The 20,031-nt window shown below is 49.8% G+C and overlaps 1 protein-coding gene across 1 annotated transcript in view; it reads right to left on the bottom strand.

The window, feature by feature from the left end:
• Nucleotides 1-20,031, bottom strand: part of PKD1 (polycystin 1, transient receptor potential channel interacting) — a gene marked incomplete at its 5' end in the record, with an annotated part of 99,532 nt that overhangs the window by 33,144 nt on the left and 46,357 nt on the right. The window contains 12 exons of the mRNA XM_082314233.1: nt 1,849-1,995; nt 3,018-6,640; nt 7,200-7,333; nt 7,775-7,950; nt 9,609-9,740; nt 10,831-11,580; nt 12,068-12,345; nt 13,221-13,347; nt 13,429-13,541; nt 14,626-14,840; nt 18,604-18,787; nt 19,099-19,770. Of these exons, the coding sequence (XP_082170359.1) occupies nt 1,849-1,995; nt 3,018-6,640; nt 7,200-7,333; nt 7,775-7,950; nt 9,609-9,740; nt 10,831-11,580; nt 12,068-12,345; nt 13,221-13,347; nt 13,429-13,541; nt 14,626-14,840; nt 18,604-18,787; nt 19,099-19,770 (6,551 nt within the window). The remainder of the gene's footprint in view (nt 1-1,848; nt 1,996-3,017; nt 6,641-7,199; nt 7,334-7,774; nt 7,951-9,608; nt 9,741-10,830; nt 11,581-12,067; nt 12,346-13,220; nt 13,348-13,428; nt 13,542-14,625; nt 14,841-18,603; nt 18,788-19,098; nt 19,771-20,031) is intronic.

A 20,031-nucleotide genomic window follows, 5' to 3' on the forward strand; every position in this document is an offset into this window, starting at 1 on the left:
TAAACATCTGGTGAGCACCTGCCCTGGGAAGCAACTGAGGCTCTCCTTTGTTTTCTATGGGCCAAATGCTTGGCCCTGCCTCTGCGGCTGCGGAGCACCTGACCTGGTGGGGTCACAGCAGATCTGCCATGGACACAGGAGTGGGTCCCTGTCCTCGACTTGGAAGATGGCTAACTGGGAAGCGTTTACAGTCCAGAGTAATAAAGGGCTCAGGGTGAGCCAGGGAGCCTGGGTTTACTGAGGATGTCCTGCCCTGTGCAAAGCCAGCATGGTCCCGCGGTCTCCCCCATCCCCACTCTGATCTACAGAGCTTGGACTAGAACCACATGCCACGTTTCAGGGTCCAACCCTTGGGCTCTCGAGTGCACTGCACTGCCTGTGCAGAACCATCATCATTTCTGACACTACCTATGTCCCTGAGAGACAGGAATGACGATAAAAATAGCCAGAAAGCACATCTCCCACCGTGCATCAAACACATTTTGCTCTCCAGCCTGGAAGAACCACCTTTTCCAGAGAGTGACATGTTGTTCCAGGCTTTTAGCTTGGATCTAAGCTGCACATCTCAAGACGCCTACCACACCTCCCCGGCAAAGCACTCGGAGAGAGGAGAGCTTTAGAAGCACCGGTGGCTCAGACACAACAGCTATTGAGCTCTGACCCCTGTACTTTGTCTAAATTCCTTTAATCCCCTAGGAAACGGGGTTGTCCAGCATTTGACAGAGCCCTCTGCCCTGGCATAATGAATATTCTGAATTCAAAGAAAGACAGTAATGAAGACATTGTTTAATATGGCAGACTTTTAAAACAGGATAAATATTCCACAGCACTAAGCCGGAGCACATTGAAGCTTCATTCATTCCTACAGTATTTGCAAATTTCCTGCGACACTGGAATCATTGTTTTGCGCTCATGCATGGAAACCAGATAGTACGGAATGTCCTTGAAAGACTATCAATTTAATTTTTTTTCTTTTTATCCTCCAGCTTTGGTTTAAAACCCAGGCAGTAAGAGTTTCCACTTTCAGACTAACTATATCTCTAATTGCCAAACGCACCACGATGAATGTTTGTGACATAAACCATAACTGCTGTCGGACTGCAGATGCATTCAGCATTAGGCTTAATTTGACATAAACAACATGCACTTAAAAAAATCCTCCCTTAAAAATATTCAGAAACAGAGAAGAGAGGAACTGTTGACAGTAAAATTAAGTACCAGCCCTTAGGAAGCTCCCTCTGAGCAAAAATCAGGGAAGAGCCTGGTGCTATGACATGTGAAGAGCCCAGGACTGCACACAGTGGTGGAAGAGCTACCAACCACGGGCTCCTTTGCTGTCCTCCTATGGCAGATCTGCGGTCGCGGACTCTCAGTTCCAGGAATGGTGGCCAGTTGGGTCATTAACGCAGCCTCTGCACAGAGAGGGACTAACACAAGGTCTAAAGGAAGGAAGAAGCTAAAAGGACTTGGCAGGACAAGCAAAAAGTGCTGCCCATGTCAGCATAAGATGAATGTATCACGGAAACACCAGTGTTTGTTCCTGCCAATGATCTGGACAGGATCGGTTATGGAGGCCCAGTGATGCCCTAAAATCTGCTTCCCCTGCTTTCCCTTGCTGGCTGATGCAGGTAGATAGCAGTGCTTCCACACCCTAGCTGAACGGGCACTGGCTCTCGGATCAGGCCAGGGGACGCAACCTGGGGAGTGTTCAATGGCTGGGCACGGTCCTGAGCCATCAGTGCTCTCCTCTAGAAACCTCCTTATGAAAAGGGCCATGGACTTCCAGCTCAGCTGTGTCCAGCAACAGGCACACAAGGACAGAAAGCGACAGTTGTCTGTGGTACGTACGGTTTGATTTGTTGCCTCGGGACTCATACCCTCCTTCCTGATGGTGAGGTCGAATGTATACTCCACATCTGCTTCTAATACAGCTTTGGGAATTGTCACAATTCCTTCCTTGTCACTGAAATTCAGAGAGCACCCTGCAGCCGAGCTCTGCTTGCAAGGAGAAAAGAACTTTCAAACCCTCCTTGGTACGGGTGCACATCGGGTTAGTCCACAGCCAAAACATTCAGGTCCACACAAAGTCACTCTTACAGATCTTACTGTGCAATGCCACCGCTGGGGTGGGAGAAACAGGGTGGTGTGTGGACAGTAAAGTACATTATCCTATTCTTCAGGTTAGTAAGCAGTACTTGGAATACTCCTGTATTTCATCTGAGCTTCACGTTCTTATTTTATAGCAATTAATTCTTCATTAAATAGCTTATAAACATTGCCAAACAACACAAAAAGCTCACATTAAACTCAAAAGTCTAATCCACATATGCTCCGCATCTTTCTGTTTTGAGGTAAAGACAGAAAACAATGACTTTTTACAAGCAAAAGAATCCCACATCAATCAAAAAGTGCTCCTGAGGTGGATCTCCCGTAAGAATTTGAAGGGCAGCTCTCCCTTGCCTTCTGTCACTGTAGGGTCAGACCATTTCAGTGTGTGAGGACAGTGACCTGCTAGTGACCATAGTGACCATAACTTGTGGTCACTTGACTCCTCTGAAGCCTAACTTTGGTCCCTGCTGAAATCAGAGACATTTAACTGTTAATGGGAGAGGGACCAGAGCCCTCAGGCCCTCAGACTGCAATCAGCAGCTCTGTAATGCCCTCAGGTTATGTAAGCAGCTACCCTGAAACTGCGAACCAGAGGCCAAGTACAAAGGAAGCAGCAATGCGAATGCCTCAGCTTCCAGTGCCAACACTTCTGCCCTGCCCAGGGACACTGCGCAGCACCAGACTGCAGCAGGCTACACTGCAGAACTCTCCACAGCAATTTTTGTACCATCATCCTGGGCTGGGAACTGGGAAACCTTTGCAACCTCCCTTCCGGAGCAGCTTTGTTAAAGATGCTCACAAAAGCTCCCCTCAACACCATTTCAACCCAGACACATTAGTAGCGGAGCTGACGTGCAGCTGGAGCTCCCAAATGATCACCCTCTCTGGCTGTGCAAGACTGCTCTTACCTTGGAGGTGAATGTACAAGACCAATCGTATAACAATGGAGTCTGTTCACCATCATCCAAGTTCGGGTCATAGGACTTCTCCCCATCCAAGATTAAGTCCTGAGTGTTGGACCATACCCGGTATGACCCCCCATCAATGATAGGAACCAGCTTACTTGGTATCACAGTTACATTGGCAAAGATGCTTTTGGACAGTGGGGTATCTCCAAAGGAGACAATAAAGATGAAGCAATAGTTCCCAACTTCCAGGGCAAGCTTCGGTATAACTAACTGGGGCCTGTTCACATCAACATTCGGCAGACGGATCCTGCTGGAGTCATCCAAGTTCATGCAACTGGGTGCTCGGTAGATCTCCCATAGGTGCTCCGTCTGGTACTTAATGCATCCTCGGAGGTCAATCTGTGCCTCTAGGTAGTTCCTCTGGGACCGCTTCATGACTACTTGAGGGGGCAAAGCTAACTCCACCTCTGGCTCTTCACACTCCAGGACTTTGACAGTGACAGTGAGGTGGGCTATGAAGAAGCTGATGAGATTGGTGGCATTCACCTCCACCAGGTAATCCCCAGGGCTCAGGTAAGAATAGTTGGCAACTGCAACCCTGGTCATTTGAGTGGAAGAGCCATCCCCAAAGGTCCACAGGAACTCAACACTCTTGCTGCTGGGCACCACTGCTGCTTCAAACAGTGCTGTCCTGTTGACAAAGGCATTGGAGGCAGTGAGGGAGACTTGGACTATCGGGTCTTGGACCTGGATGATTCTGGTGATATTGACACCTCCCAAGTCATTGAAGGCATTGAGGTGAATCTCAAGCAGTCCTGCAGCTTCTGGAGTATAGGAAACGCTCTCTCCTGCCATAGTGACCACAGATCGACCTTGCTCTTTCCACAGGGAGAACTGCCAGGAGAATGACACACGGGAGCCGCTTCCCACCTGGGCACTGAAGCTCTTCTCTGTGCCTGTGGGTATGCCTTCCTCACAGCAGTTCAGGAGCCTGACATCGCGGATGGCCTCCAGGACAGAGATGAGCACCTGGGCATGTGCAATGCTGATTTGGTTCTGCACTGTCACAGTCACCAAATAATCACCGCTCTTGGTGAACTCATGTGTGTACTTGGACCCATTGAGCACCACAGAGTAGTCCCCACTTATGCTCACCAAATAACTCACAGAGGTACCTGACAACATCCGGATCACAAAGGTAACCTGTTCCCCTGGCTCCACCACCTTCTTGCTGGCAAGAACTTCCAGTCCTTGAATCCTGTCCAGCACTGAGATATTCCTGCTGGCCAGAGCCCAGCTGATGTCATTCGATGCGTTCAGATAGACTGTATAAAACCCTGCTGTGGGGAACATGACTGCCACGGACTGGCCAGTCAATGTGCCATTTGGCACCTCCCAAAGCCATGTCACTTCAGTCCCTTTCTGCAGCTCCCCCTCAAAGACCACTGTGGAGCCTGATGAGACATACCTACAGTCCAGTTCTGCAGTCCCTATACTCAGCCCCTCTATGACCTCCTCTACACAGATATAAATTGTTGCATTGGTTGAATCCAGCTTGTTTTCTGCTTCAATGACGACCTCTATCACCCCGGGGCTTTGGAAGGAGTGTACAATAAAGGGTTCAGAGGTAACAGGAGAGAAGCCATCCTCTAGGTACCAAACATATGTAATACCAGTGCCACTGGTCATGGTGGCACTTATGTTAACAGAGGCATTAATAGCAACTGGGTTGGGGAATGCATAAGGCTTTAAAAGACCAATTCTTTCAATGAACTCCAGTGTCCTGTTAGCAGTTGCACACCCCAGCATATTAGTGGCTTTCAGATAGACAGTGTAGTTTCCAGCTTCTAGGATGCTCAGGGAGAAGGTTTTCCCAGTGAAGGTCTGAACAGCATTGCCATCCCTTTGGGCTACCCAGCTGTAAGAGATGTTTGTTCCCTCTCTTACCACTGCCTGCAAATGGAGTGTTTTGTTAGTTGGGAAATAGATGTCCTCCACCAGGTCACTGCTAGCCACCTGCAGGCCTTCAATCTGCTCCAGGACGTAGACATAGATGCTGTCCTGCAACGAGCTGATCTTGTTCTCTGCTGTTACAATGACATTGAATGTGCCCACGGACCGGAAAGTGTAGGAAATTGTGGAAGAGCCTTGGATGGGAGTGCACCGGTCACAGAGGATCCACGAGTAGCGGATGGCACTGCCAGCTGCAAGTGTGGCTACAAAACTCACCGAACCATTTAATGGCACTACTGTCCTGCTGGCATTGATGGTCAGCCCATGGAGCCGACGTTTCACTGTGACATCAATGATGGTCTCATTAAAGCTCACATCATTCTGGCCCATCACACTAATAGTGTAATGGCCTGTGTGGTTGTAGGAGTGGGTAGCGATTTGGCCAGGCTGGGTAGTGCCATCTCCAAAGTCCCAACAGTAACTCACTTTGGTTCCATTCATGCTGGCAGAGAACAGGTAGATTTGGTTCAGCTCCAAAACACTTGTCCCATTATATTCAATCTTTGCTACCCCAACAGGCTCCTGGACTTCCACAAACGCTGTGTCATTGTTGAAAGAGACATTGTTGGAGACCGTCACTGTGACCAGGAAGACCCCTGTGTTCTTGTAGGTGTAGGTCACTTCAGTCCCACTTGATCTAGTGGACTCATTGTTCCCGAAATCCCAGCGGTAGCGATACTGGTAGAGAGGCACAGCACTGACCTGGAAGCTGCTCTCTTCACCAAGCCTCACAAACTGCTTGGAAGGGAGAAGGGTGACATTGACTATCTCTGGCTCCACACAGACACTGGTGAAATAGTGAGCCTTGTTAAACCTGCTTGAAAGAGTCAGAGAGAGGGGGAATGTCCCACTTCGGGTGAAGTTGTGCATCACCACAGGGTCCCCACTGATGGTGACATTGGACGAGCCATCTCCAAAAGTCCAATCAAAGATGTATTCATCAGGACTGCCCGTCACATACGCAGTGAGCTGCACATCTGGGTGTTCAAGGATGCAAGAAGCAGGCTCTATTTTGAGTACTTCCAGGACAAATATCCGAACAGGCACAGTTTGGAAGACAGAGTTCACAGGATTCACAGCTGTCACATTCACAGTGCAGTTGATGTCCTTTATGTACACGTGTTCTACCACTGGCACCTGACTCCTCAGCACTGTCCCGTCCCCCATATCAAATATCCAGGTGATACTGTCCCCTGTCTGCACTGAAGCATTAAGGGTCACAGATGCTCCCAGCTCTGCTGCCTCATCTGCGGAAACATGGAGCCCAGTTATCTCTTCAAACACTTGGTAGCACTCAACTGTCTCCACACTGCTTATGATATTGTTCGCTGTCACGGTGATGTTGTATACCCCTCTTCTGGAGTAGCTGTATGTCACTGTAGACTGGCTCTCTGTGAACAGTGAGGATCCGTCACCAAAGTCCCAGGTGTACACGACACCGTAAGGAGACGGCAGTGGATTGGCTCTGAAGGTGACCGGACGGCTCACAACTAAAACATCCTCCTCTACTTCCATCTTCACATCAATCAGATAACTGTGGATGTGAACTGGGGTCAAGTGGGTGAGGTTCTCAAACTGGTTTGACACAAGAACCACCAAGGCATATTCACCTGCACAGGAGGAGAACAGAAGACGACCAGTTGTGAGAACATGCTTGTGCAACAGCTTCCTCAGTGCTGCAGCAGTGTGGGGAGCGTGACGGGGGACTGCAGGGAGATACTCTGCTCCTGCACTGTGCACACCCTGGGCTTCCCTCCTCCAGTCCAGGGCAAGCAGGAATTAAAACCAAGCCATGCATGCGAGGACCAAACACCAAGTAAGAAGCCAGTCTGACAGATACAGAGAAAAGATTTTCTTTCTGTTCGCTCACAAAACAGACCCCCTTCCCGCTCCCCGCAGTAGCACTCCCTACCCCACCTCCCACTGGCACACAGCTCGCCTGCCAGTCTGCTGAGACTGTCTAAAAAGGGGACTGTGTGTGGTGGACCTGCTTCTTACAGCATGGACAAACTTCTAGAGTTATAGAGGATGGCAGTTGCTGGAGACTTCCAGTCACTCTGGCTGTTTCCTCAGGAACAAATTACATTGTTTTATTAGAAAGTGCTTTGTAACCCCCTCACAACAAAATATCTGAGCCCCTTCTTCCCCAGAGAACCATCTTGAGCATACCTGGGTCTTGATAGATGTGTGAAACATTGTGTTCAATTACCACCTCATGGACACTGGGATCAGGAACAAGGAAAGACTTGTTGTAGGGAGGTCTGAACAGGTGTGTCTCCTGGACACCATCTCCAAAATCCCACCTGGAGAAACATGCAAACTGTGTTACACTGCACAGCAGGAGAATCATGGAAATCCCAGAGGAACCCTGGCCTGGTCTAGGGCTGTCTTTCAGGCTCAGGGCTGGGGTTTTCAGAAAAGCCATAGGAAACATAATGCCAAGTATCAAAGCAATAGCTGTGCCCAGTGCTGCAGAATTGTTGCTGTGAGAGGAGTACAGCACTGGTAAGAAGAGGAGGAACCCAATATTAAAGCATTCCTTTAAAAGAAAAGTATTTCAGCCTAAACTATAGGTCCCAGCCAGTGTGACTGAATCACACTTGAAGGGATTTAAAATTAACTAGACAGCAGCTGAGAAACGGGCCATTTGACATCAGCTGGCCCTGGAAGAGAAATAGTGCAGGCAAGACTGGTACACTATGCACAGTAAAATCCTAAATTCAGGCAACTTCCAAAGGACTCACAGGAACATAGCATCCACAGCTGAATCAACCTGAACTCTTGCTGTAAGCTCCACGGTGCTGTTCTGAGGGAGGACCGGCAGGACACCCAACACAGTCAGGTTCTTCATCTTATTCATCATCTCCACCGTGACATTGTAATTGACCGTAAAGTTACTGACATGGTTGGAGGCGGTGAGCTGGGAAGGACAGTGGGACAAAGAATGCGTTTGGGATCACCTTGCCGTGCTGCCCTCTCCTGAGAGTGGGGCTTCACTGTGCTGAAGAGGTCCCCCCAGGCAGGCGAGCAGGTTAGGTCAGAGAAGAGTAGCCTGTGGGACAGGGAGGCAGGGGCAATAGCCTGAGTGGGCACTGGAAAGGAGCATAGAGTGGAAGGCCATCTACCTGGCAAAGCCACCTCTTGCGGGAATCACCACATCTCCACCACTAAAGTCAGTCCAAAGAAGGACTGGTTCTACAGCAAGAGGACAAGGAGAACAGCTTCTCATCCTGAGACTCCTCTGGCTCTGAACTTGCCAGTTACCCTTTTGCCTGCTCCGAGGTGCCCCACACGCTGTCTCCAGCTGCTGAGCCCAGGCATTCGCTGCCACTAAGGGGGCAACAGCCACCCAGTTTCCTTAGGACAGTGGCAGATGAGTGGCTCCAAGCACAGAGAGTGGGGATGGAAAATACTCATAAAACCAAGCACACCAAGTGCAGCTCCAGCATCCTGGGAGTAGTGGGCACAGAGAGGGAGAGCAAAGTTGGGCAGAGGAGGGAAAGGGAGAATGGACGGGCAAGAGACTGAAGAGACATAACAGAAGTAGAGCAGGATCCTCAAGATTTTCTAGGCGTGTAATGCTGACACGGCACCTAATGACGAAGCATCTTGCCACCTCCTCACCTGCAGGAGAGCTCAGCTGCTGACAGAAGGGATCCTTCAAACCCGGTTGAATAGAGACTTCCCACCCCAACAGATAAAAGAAGTTTGTGTCTAGGCTTCCATGGATCTGTTACACCAAACCCAGTCAACCCCAGACTAGTGCCACCTTATCAACTCTGTAAGTAAGAGCAATCCAGGCTTGTCAGCACAGTGTTTCACCCAGAAAATTAGTGCTACTCAGCATAGTGCTGCACCAAGCAAATTAGCACTAGCATGCCCTCGGAGCTAGGGCTGGTGTCTCTTCAGGAAGCCAGCAGCTACTCTGCAAATGGATCAAGCAGCTTGGAGCGACTCCAGGACTCTGCATGGCAGTACAGGGCATGATACAGAAAGATGTTCTGGCCAGAGGTAAACTCCTCTTCCACAACACATACCTCCCTCTGCCCAGACTCTCTGATCTGTCCTTCTTCTGGAGTCATGACAAAACCCAGTGTTCCAGTCTGCACCAGTAGAAAGAAAACAGGACACAGACCAGAAAAGCTTGTGGCAGAAACTCTGTCCTGCCTATGAAAGTCTTACGTTTACATCCTGCCTCTGCCTGGTTCTGAATCCACATCTCCTGCCTGCCAGAGCAGTGGCCGGCACCCTGCAGTGGGGCTCCCTGCCTCATTCGTGCTGGGGAGGAGTAAGGACAGACACTCCATGAACAGAAAGGAGAACATGGAGAAAAGAGGAGAAAGCAAAGACGAGGAAGACAGCGAAGTCAGCTGTAATGGAAGAATAGGAATAAACTTAGTATTTGCATTTGCAAGAGCAGCTCAGTGAGAAATAGCAGACAAGCTTGTTAGTAGCACAGTGAAAACCTCCTCAACTCAACTCTGCCGCCTTCTCTCCCTGCTGCTTTTCCTGCTTAGTTTGTGGGATGAGATGGAAATGCAGGATTGAAATGGTATCATGGGAAAGGCCTTGGCTTACCGAAAGCTTGTACACAGCTGGGCTTTGGTAGATAACGTTGAAGACAACATTGTAAAAAGTGAAAGATGGCTTATCATCTACTGTCCATCGGAAAGTCACATCTGACCCAGCTTCCATCACAGGGACGTAGCTCTGAAAGGCACGAGGACATTTTATACTAGCACAAGAGAAAAGCATGCACAGCACTTCCCAGGAGATCTCCAGCTGAACTGGAGAGGGAGCAGAGCCAGGCATCACACACCTGTAAGACAGCACCCTCAGAGCATGACACAGAGGTGGAAGATCACTGTGACTTTGCTGCTGATAGATAAATGCCAACCCTGACTTCATAAATCAACAGCAGAGCTGGGAGCAGAACCTGTACTGCCTGCTCCCACACCCTAATGCTCTGCTCTTGTGATCAGGTCTCTTTCTTGCTGGCTAAAAAGCTTTCCGGTATCTTTCTGGAAAAAACTCAGCTTTAGCTACACCTGTAAGCTGAGTCTCTGACCCTTGTCCATTGATGGTGCCTGACCCAAAGGCTGAAGTGGTTGACCTGCACTGGACAGGCTAGGCTCCCTCCTCACTCCTACAGTGCCTCCTGAGCAGACTGTGGTAGCCAGGAAGGGTGAGACCAACAGGCATTGCAGGCACAGGGTTCTGCCATAAACAGCCAGAGACTGAACAGAGCATTTCACAGATACTGATGGGCAGTTACTGAACAGGTTCCTAGGGCTCGGCTGTAGCTCTGGGGACAGGGGATTGGAGAAAAAGAAGATTGCAAACACCAGAATAACTCCAAGACTTTGATGGATGGATGAAACATTTTTATAGCTTCCGCCAGGTGATGTAAGGATTTAGTAAATATAAACATCTAAAGGAATAACTACCTTGACAAGTCAAAAGAAGGTAAATACTGGCCTTTCATAATGCCTCTGTTTTTCTGTGTAACTGCAAAGCCAGTTTTCCCCTCACAGGAGGTGCTGCCTTACCTCTGAGGGAATTAAAGTGAACATACAGCTGAGCTGCCTTCCTGCTGGAGAGCACCAGAGCCTTCTGCCACATGCCTGCGTCTGTAGCAGCGCTGTCTGCATGGCCTGGAAGCCAGCACTTAGCAACAAGCAGTGCTACACTTGACCAGTGTGGAGCTGAGCCCCAGCCCTCCTCATGAGCCAAACCCACACTGTTAGTGGTAAAGGCTAAAAACGCTACTGACGAATTAAAAGCAGCAGTGATCACTCACCACTCGTGTATTTAGCAGGACTCTGCTCTCAGGGTCAGGGGTGGCCCGTAGCCCACGGATGGGCTCCTCCACTTTCACTGTGACGGTGATGTTCTGGGAGCTCACGGTGTTCTCCGCAACAAGCACGTGGGTGCTCATCCCCTCCCTAAGGCCGCTCAGGCTGACCACGGCAAACCAGGTGTCATTGGTCTCCCTGGCACAGTCTGCAGTCAGCAGTGCAATAGCCGCTGGGCAGGACCCCTCAAAGGGGAAGGTGTGGTTGTCTCCCAGCCAGCTAGCTGTCGCATTCACCCCTGAGGAGAGTTTGACGACCAGGGTAGTGTGGTTGGATGGTAAGTAGACCTTGCCGCCTTGAGGAGCGGGATGGATGACACGCAGGCCTGACACCCAGGAAGTCACCCAGAAACTGCAAGACAGATTGGCACTGAAGACCCCATTGTCCACGCTGGCTCTGACCATGTAGCGACCTGGATGCTCCAGCCCTGCGTTGTGGAGGCTGATCACCGGGACCAGCTGTTCCTCGGCATAGCGAACTCGGAGAGAGCAAACAGTGTTGTTTATCCAGGTGGCACCAACGGAGCTGTCGGACAGGCCAGGTGCCCACCCTGAAGAGTTTGTGCTTAAGATGTTGGTTCTGTAAGGGGATGTGGTACTTGGCTGGCACTGGAGGAGTAAGCCCAAGCCTGCATTGTGCTCGATACTGAAGATGTCCTTGGCCCTGACAAAAATACTTTCTTTTCTGAATGTGACCTGCAGAGAGAGGAGACATTTTTGGATTAATGCCTCAAATTAAGAGCACTCAGCACCCAACTCTCCCCTGGGCAAGACAGCTGGATTTATTGCCAAGTGGAACCCAACAGAAAAGCCACAGATCCAAACACAGCATGGGGAGACATTTTACCACTCTGCTCTCCTTGGCCACTCTGAATCAAATCTGCTAACATGGAAGTCAGCTTTATGCCCTATCTCCACTTCGTAAGTGCAATGGGAATAGCCCAGGAAATCTGCACAGCCTTTTGACCAACTGTGCTATTGCAACAGGTTACTGCAGGGAGTCCATGGCTTAGGGTGGGGAAGATAGAAAGTGGTGGCATGTGCGACACTGGGCAATTCATTTCATTTGAATGGACTTCAGTACCTCCATCTACAAATTGGGAACAATTCTTTATTTACTGAAAGCGCTCAAGAGAAAACTGCCCCACCTACTCACTGGCTACAGCAGCTAATAAACACTGACCAGATACTGGGAAGAAGGGCCAGCTGGTATTGTAAAGAGAAATTCCTTGATGAGTTCATAGCTGAGCTGACTTTCATTGTGCTGAAGGGAAATGGGGGTAGGGCTGCTGGCAAGAGAACTGTTGGCACACTCAGTTGCGTTGCAGCAGTTGTTTAGTGATGAGCACAAGTTAGTCAAATGACACCACTGGAAACCAGGAGGACATTCAAGTAGAGTCCAGTTCCCATCATCCTGAGCAGTGTGGAATGGTTCTGTAGCATTTTTTTCCTCCTGGTAGTCTGGAAGAAGTGAAAGAGAAAGCAAAGATCACCATTCTGACAAGTAACACTTCTAGTGCACTTCTTTGCTCCAAATTCATAATTTTTCTCCACTCTTAGTAAAAGCTGCAACTGCAACACATCCTGGTACTACATAAGCGTCCTGTTTTACAGGAAAATTTCACAAAGGCACGAGGATTGTTAAAAACAAAGTTAGTCTCTTTTCCAGTGAGAATGCACCAATTTGCAATCTAAAAGAGATCTATGTTCAAGCGAAAGCGAGTCCAAGTAAAAGCAGAGCTGGCTTTGACATTGAAAACACATTAAGCAACTTTTCTTAAGTTAATGTTTCCATGTCAAAGTATCAGCTTTTCAATGTCAAAAAATATCCTTTTGTAACCAGCCAACCTATGGCTATAGCAAACATTCTGCTGCAAAATTAATTGTTGCCAAAACTGTGACTATTGAGCTGTTGTACAAGGAATAAAAGGCTTATTAGATTATCTCATCCATCAGGAAGAAACGGGCTCAGGAAAATGTTCTTCCTTGTTAACCTGTGGGGCCAGATGGACCGTAAGACATTCCCATTTGACATGTCATGTCTTCCCAAAGTATAAAAATATAGCTCAGAAGATTAGTTCACTTCTACGTATGTTCCTTACACTCACATTTTCTTCATGCATTGAGACATGTTTCTCCCTCTATTAATTTCTCCAGGACAACCACTTCTCCAAGGCAACCTCAGGCTGTCCAACCATGCCTGCAGATTTTGCACTTGAGTCTCCTCAAAAAATAGAACCACAAGAACCACAAGAAGGCCACACACACTCAGTTTGACATGGCCCTGATGGCGTCAGCTCTAACAATACCGCAAGTGTTGAAAAGAGGTGCCTCACCTTCTCCATCTATCGGTCTATGCACCTGGAACCTCACTTGAACAGGTTGATGCAGTTCCTGCGTCACAAACTCCAGGGCAGTCAAATATCCCTCGTGCCTGAATGCCAGCTCAGGGAACACCACCACCTGCAAAACAAACAAGGCTCTCACCTTCCTGCATCTTCCTGGGCTCCCTCTGCAGCAGCAGGATGAGCAAACCCTTCTTACCTCCACAGCTTGCCATGGATCTGACAGCACATCTTCTGTCACATTTTTCACAGCCTCATGTGTGTCAAACACAGGGTCTCCCACAAAGAAGTTTTCAGCATTTAAGAGAACTCCTGTTTACAAAGGAAATATTTGAACAAAGCCCATGAGACTCAGCAAGGCCTGAAGCTATTCCCCCACCCTGCTCATGCTTGCTCCCGCCATGCAGCAGAGCTGTAGCAGGGCTTGGACCACTCAGGAATCTGTAACTCCAGCTTTACTGGAGAAGCAGCTGCTGTAATCCTGTCATTTCCTTCTTCTTACAGATGTTTTGATTTCTTTCTCATCCTGCATAAGTAATGTTTGCATTTGCAATTCTCAGCAATTTTGACTTCTAGGAACTCTGCAAATACTTCTCCCTTCCAACACCCCATGATTTGCTTCGAATTTTTGAGCATAAGGTGCACTCCCCGTCCTCCCTGTCCCTCTGGACTTCATGGGAAACATGGCCAGGACCAGCTGGTTTCCACCAGTGGCAAACACCTCTGGCTCATTCACAGCCAGGTCAGGCTCTGAGGGCCTGCGCACAACCAGCTGATGCTGTCCCTCCTACCAGGGCCAGTGGGATCTCTTCCTAGTGCTGGCTTTTCCTTCTTACCTAAATCTTCTCCCCTATTTCATGTCCTTTCTGCTTCTCTTTCTTACTCTCTACACTGCTTTGGGAGATTTGGGAGGCTGCATAAACACAAACCTGCACAGCACACATCACATAAAAGCTCACCTAATGATTTCCAAGGCCCTATTTTTAAGTCACAAGACCCCAACATCTCACAAACTACAAGATGACACAGAAGGACACCAAGAGTCACCAAGGCAGCACCATGGCCTCAGATCCTGGCAGCAGCAGAGACGGCTCAAATAAGAAAGAAAAGCTATTTCCAAAGCTCTGCCTCAGAGCTTCGCTCCTCTCTCTACTTCTGTTGATGGCAAAGATTGGAACGGGTCAATTTCTTCCTTCTGGGATGAGGCCAGGTTTCTGGAATTTTATCAGTCAAAACTCTGTTGGGAAAATTATGGTTGTTGCCAGTCCCACTTGATCTGGGGTGATGCTCTGGATGACCCCTCCATGCAGCTCTATTTTTCCTTAGCACACGCCAGTGAGCAGGATACCCGCCTGCCCACGATGCCAGCAGACAGCAGGAGAGAAGCAGAGCTCACCTTTTGGCTTGTACTCGCAGACGTAGCTGTGCTTCGCCATGCACAGGTCTGTGTTGCACTGGCCCGTTGGGCCCATCCGGACACAGTGGTCAGCGTTTGATGGATGGGGTTCTCCTGGCAGCCAGTTCTGACAGCTCTCCAGATTAAATCCTTCGCCTCTTTGCTGCGCTCCAGTGCTTGCAAAATCATTGAATCCAATCCAGACATCGAGGCTCCTTCAAAAAAAAAAAAAAGAAGGGGAGGGGGGGATTTCAGGAAATCATGAGTATTAGAAAGATCTGGGACAGATGCCATCTATGGTTCTCTATGAAAATAATAATCTTAACAACAACAGCTTCATCCGGGTGTCACAGGCTGCATTTAAGTTAGTAAAGGAATTCAGTATCCATTCTACCACCAGAACCTAGCTCTTCAATAACAGCTCCTTCATGGCACACCATCCTGCTATCTACCAGCCCTTCAAACCTCTGTCCTAAGGGCTACAGAAAGCCACCTGCCCTTTGATAAACTGAGGGGACACCTGAGCCGAAAGGATCCAGACAGAGCAATCAACACCAACACCACAGTGCAGCAGAGCTGAGAGAGAGAAGCAGCTCAGGGGACCGCTGCATGCAGCTGAGTCAGACCCTTGACAACTGCTGCCCCACAACTTGAGTCACCCCATTCCCAAAATGCCAGTCCTCTCACTCAGGTTACAAGAGGACCCAGTTAAAGGCTCTGTCAGCACCACATAGCTCGTGACATACTGGTAAGCACGGATTCATACCAGCTGCAACTGGTACAGCACAAAGATATCACAGAGGGTAACGAAACACAGGCAGGAGATGACACTGGCTGGAGAAGAGAACCACGAGATGGTATTGCTTTCAGAAATTCCCAGCACTCCCTCCAATTGCACATCTTCTGCTTCCCCAAGTTGGAGTCGCTTCCTTCGTATCAATATGTTTATTAATAACTACCATGCAGCCTGGCCTCCCCTCCCAGTGGGCACGGAGGGCCGATGGCTACTTGTGGGTGCTGGAAGGGCTGAGACCAGCTCTCCCATGGCAGAGTAAACCCTACGCAATACAGGGAAGTGGGACTATCTCCAAACTAAGGAGTATCAGTAGGATGACTTGACCCTCAGACACCTCTTAGGAGAGCAGTCTGTTAAAATGGCCTGCCTGCATTGCAGTTTGAATGACCGTCACAGACAGTTTTAAGCCCCTATTGAATCATGACTTAAGAGGAACGGTATCATCACACAAAACTGTCTGACAAAGCTGCATCCTTTAGAAAATTTGTGCTTCATTTGTGCAGACCTGTGGAATTTGCCACTAGTCAATTCTCCACTGCATGTGGAAGTGGCACCAGTGCAGGATTAAATCTCGGACGGTGCCAGGTACGGGAGCTCCTGTTCAAATCGCAGCATCTTTGATGCAGCTGCTGGGAGATCATCAACTCCTCAGCCACCAGTGAAAGGCAGCAGTGCAGGGGGACAAGACACTGGCAGCAGAGGCCAAAGCACTGCAGGCAGATGAACCCCACATACAAAAGAAACTGCCAGGATCATTTTAGGAAGATGAAATGTCCCTTCTACATTTGGAAACTGGCTGAATCCCAGCAGAGATGCTGGTGGAAAGTGCTGAGCGGTCTTTCATAGCCACAAACAGCCTGGACAACTGCTTCTAATCGCACCCAGCAGAAAGTGAGGCATTTGTTCCATATTAACTTCTGGGGAGGGGGAACAGCCTCATCATGCCCCCAGCTCCTTCTCCACGCTCCCTCCTGCAGGCTGCAATCAATTCTGCTACCGCCTTGCCCCTTTGCTCCAGTGTGCTCCCAGGGTGGTAAAACTGCTCTGCAAAAAGCAGACCAGGGAGATAATTGGTGTCTCTCCACCGCTAGGCTCACGCCAGATGAAATGATTAATGAGGTCATGCTGAAAAACGACGACAAAAATAACTGTTCTGTGAATCAGTAGTTTTCATTGCAAATAAGATTAAAAAATAAATAACTGCTGTGCTCTGCTCCTGAACCACTGGCAGGGGATTGGGGAGAACAGCCTAGGAAACTGCCTGTTTGCTGCCATTAGTAAAACTTGATTGAGATTTTCCTTTTCTAATTCCAGCTATGATCTAACTGCAAGCCATCAAAAAAAAAAAAGGGGGGCGGGGGGGGAGAAATAGGCTGGCTGGCTTGCTTCCCACCCCTGCCACACTGCTTGGCCCATTACCTTGCAGAGAAGAACAAGAGGGCTCTCGACACCCTCTTCTGAAGCAAGATGCGAGCATCCCTCTGCCTCTGAGGAAGGAACAAGCTGCCTTGCTCGGGGCAGCAGGAGCAGAATGAAGCCTGAGGAGGCTTGGAAGGGGAGAGGGGCTCCCTGCACTGCCTCAGAGAGGAAAGTGGGGTCCTCTGGAAGGGGTGTGGGCTGGAGCACTCTGCTTCTGGAGGCACGGAGGGGACCAGCTCAGCACATGCTGCTCCTGGGGAGGCCACTGAATGACAGGAGTGAAGGAGAGGAAAGAGCAGTCCTCGCTGCCACATACTCTAATGGGAAACAGATTTCTGCTTCTGTCATTTTCCCACAAGAAACTATGGAGGCTGCATGTTCCAAAAACCTGCGGCTCGGTTGATTTGTCTTTTATCACCAGGGAAATCGCATCCTGGAACTGCCTCATTCATGTTTATCTGAATGGATTAGTAAAATAAATACATGAAATAAAGGGGACTGGGGAGGAGAGCAACGTGGGGCAGCAGCTGGGAAACAGCTTGGGCGGCTCTTTCCCTTCTGAGGTCTCATGATTTTCTTGCACTGCAGTCCATCAAAAGCCCTGCATGCAATGCCTGATAACTCAGAGCACCAAGTGACCAGTCACTAACTCACGGGAAGGGACAGACTCCTCTTCCCTGGAGCAGGGACCACATGTTTGCAATCTCAGGATAAATCCCAGTGTGAAGGGAACAGGGCAAGGATACAAGTTTGGGGAGAAGGAGCTGTCAGACCTTCAGCAGGACCATTCAAAGCCTACATCACCAGCAGCTGCTCCCTTTGCATGTGCTTTCTCGGCTGTGTTTATTAAGAGGCCATCTCCAACATCTGCATCTGGGAGCGCTGACAAGAGCTGTTAGGTCCCTGAAAGCTCTCCTGGCCATCCTCCCCCCCAAGGCAGCTGGTTGCAGAAAGGGCACTTAGAGGGGCGGATTTAATCAAAGGCTGACACTTTCAGTGCTCTCTGTTTATAAAGCCCAAGTTCTGAGGTGGAACAGATGCTGCTGGAGCTTGACACTTGGAGAGGAGCGCTGCTCCTTCTCAGGAGGCGAAAGAAGAGGGGAAGAGGTCTGGGCTTCAGGCTGCAGCCATGTCTGGGAGGCAGGATTGCAGCACGGGCTTGGGCTTTGCTAGAGCAGCTGCTGGATGCCACGGTGTCATGCATGGGACAATCCAGCTGTAATTCTACTTATGGAGGGATCTGGTTGCAAGGTCACCCTCAGGCCCTGCCTGGCAACCAAACACCCTCTGGACACGAGCATCTGATCCTCTCCACTGTCCAACGCGAGTATGCAGATTTTGCTGAACTCCCAGGTGGAAGGTCTGCTCGTTCAAGCCCTGTTTGCTCCTGACCCTGCACCTCTCTGCACAATTTCAGATGCACCCACAGGCACAAACGTGGAGTACAAGACGCCCACCAGCAGCAATCCCACAATTCCCAGTTCTGACTCCAGCCTTTCTGCCCCATTCCTCTTCTTCCCTCAACAGCCTTTAAGCAAAGAAGCCAAGTTCAGCAAGGGTTCAAGCTCTTTGTTCAGCAGCCTCACCCCTACCATCTCCCCATACCCAGCCTGGACCTGTGTCTCTTTCCAGCCTGACTGGCTGCAGAGGGCTGCCTGTTGCCAGGCTCGGCAGGATCCTCCCTCTGGACCCCTCTGCAGGTGTGACCCCAGGAACACAAGACCTGTCCCTAGGAAATCTTAACCCTTACCCTCCTCTCTTACCTGATGACATGAGCAACCAAGAAGCTCTGGATCTCAGGGCTGCTCACAAAAGCCAGCTCTCCGTTGCCATGCTCCTGGCAGTGCTGCTGTGCCTCCAGCCACTCAGCCTTCTCCACCACCAGCTGATAGCAGTGGTTATTGCCCGGGAAAATCAAGCCATCAGGGGGACACATGGGGTGAACTGCTGCATGAGGTAGAAGAACACAAGCATGATATCCTTTCTGTGGGCCCACACACCCCAATCCAATCTGGGGAGCGAGGCTCCAGGAATGTCCTGTCCTTCTTGAAGCCCATAAATCCCCTTCACTGTTGAACTGCACTCTGTGCAGTCATCTTCTTGGCCCATGACAGTGCAAATCACTGCCAGGTCAGTCAGGGGAGCAAGGAGTGCCCAAAGGAATTATCCCTTACTCCTCATTGAGAAGGAACGGAAAGAGAAGGCCCAGGACCCAGTGCCACCCCTCCCTTGCCCAGCACCCAGCCAACCCTGCTTACCTCTGCCCAGCTCTCCACCCTCTGCGGTGATACCGTACAACACCACAAGGCCAGTGCCACCTCTGTTGCGGATCCGTATGTCCAGACTCTCATTTGTCCTGACCAAGGAAGGACACTGCAGTTCCAACTGCTGGGGTGAAGCCACCACCTCAATTTCTGCCTGCACATGTAAGACCTTGGTGCCCACGAAGATGGTGGCAGTGACATTGTACTGCCCAGGTAAGGCATACATGTGGACAGCTGCATTTCCAGTGGTGTTGAGAACCTCTGTCTGGTCCCCAAATTCCCACAGTAAAGTGCTGACAGCAATGGGAATACTGACATTGAAGAGCACGGCCTGGTGTAGGCTGTACCGGGGCTGGAGTCCTGTGAAAGACACAGGCAGCTGTGCCCGGAAGGGAGAGGGGACGAGTGACAGGCCACCACAGGCCTGCCCGGACAAATGCTCAGTGCAAAACGGCAAACAACCGGAGGAAGAGTTTGTTTCATGGGCAGTACCACACAAACACTGCCCTTGGCTGCTGAAACCTCCATATTCCTGGTCTTCGGCATAACAGAGGGCACTGCAGGTCTCCTCGGTGAGGTTCCCAGGGTGAAGAGACGTGAAGAGAATGACAAGTTCAGCCCCTTCTGTGTGGTTGCTTGTCATACAATACGTTATGTATTGAGCTCCTGGGGAAAGAACAGAAGATCCTCTTGCAAACTGACACTGTGAAGTCATGGCTTGCCGAAACCCTCCAAGAGACACCACCCCACACCCCTGGGAATGGACTTCTCCTGGCCAGCTCCCACTTCAAGCGTTTCCTTTTTGAGATTTGCCGGGGAAGTCTTTAATCCCTCAGTAACAATTTCCAAACTCTTTATGCTAATTAATGATGACAGAAATAACAAGCCAGTCACGCAGATTTATGGAGCAGCAACACTCAGCACATA

Source organism: Platalea leucorodia (genome assembly GCF_965183815.1).
Source record: "Platalea leucorodia genome assembly, chromosome: 5".
Taxonomy (NCBI): Eukaryota; Metazoa; Chordata; class Aves; order Pelecaniformes; family Threskiornithidae; genus Platalea; species Platalea leucorodia.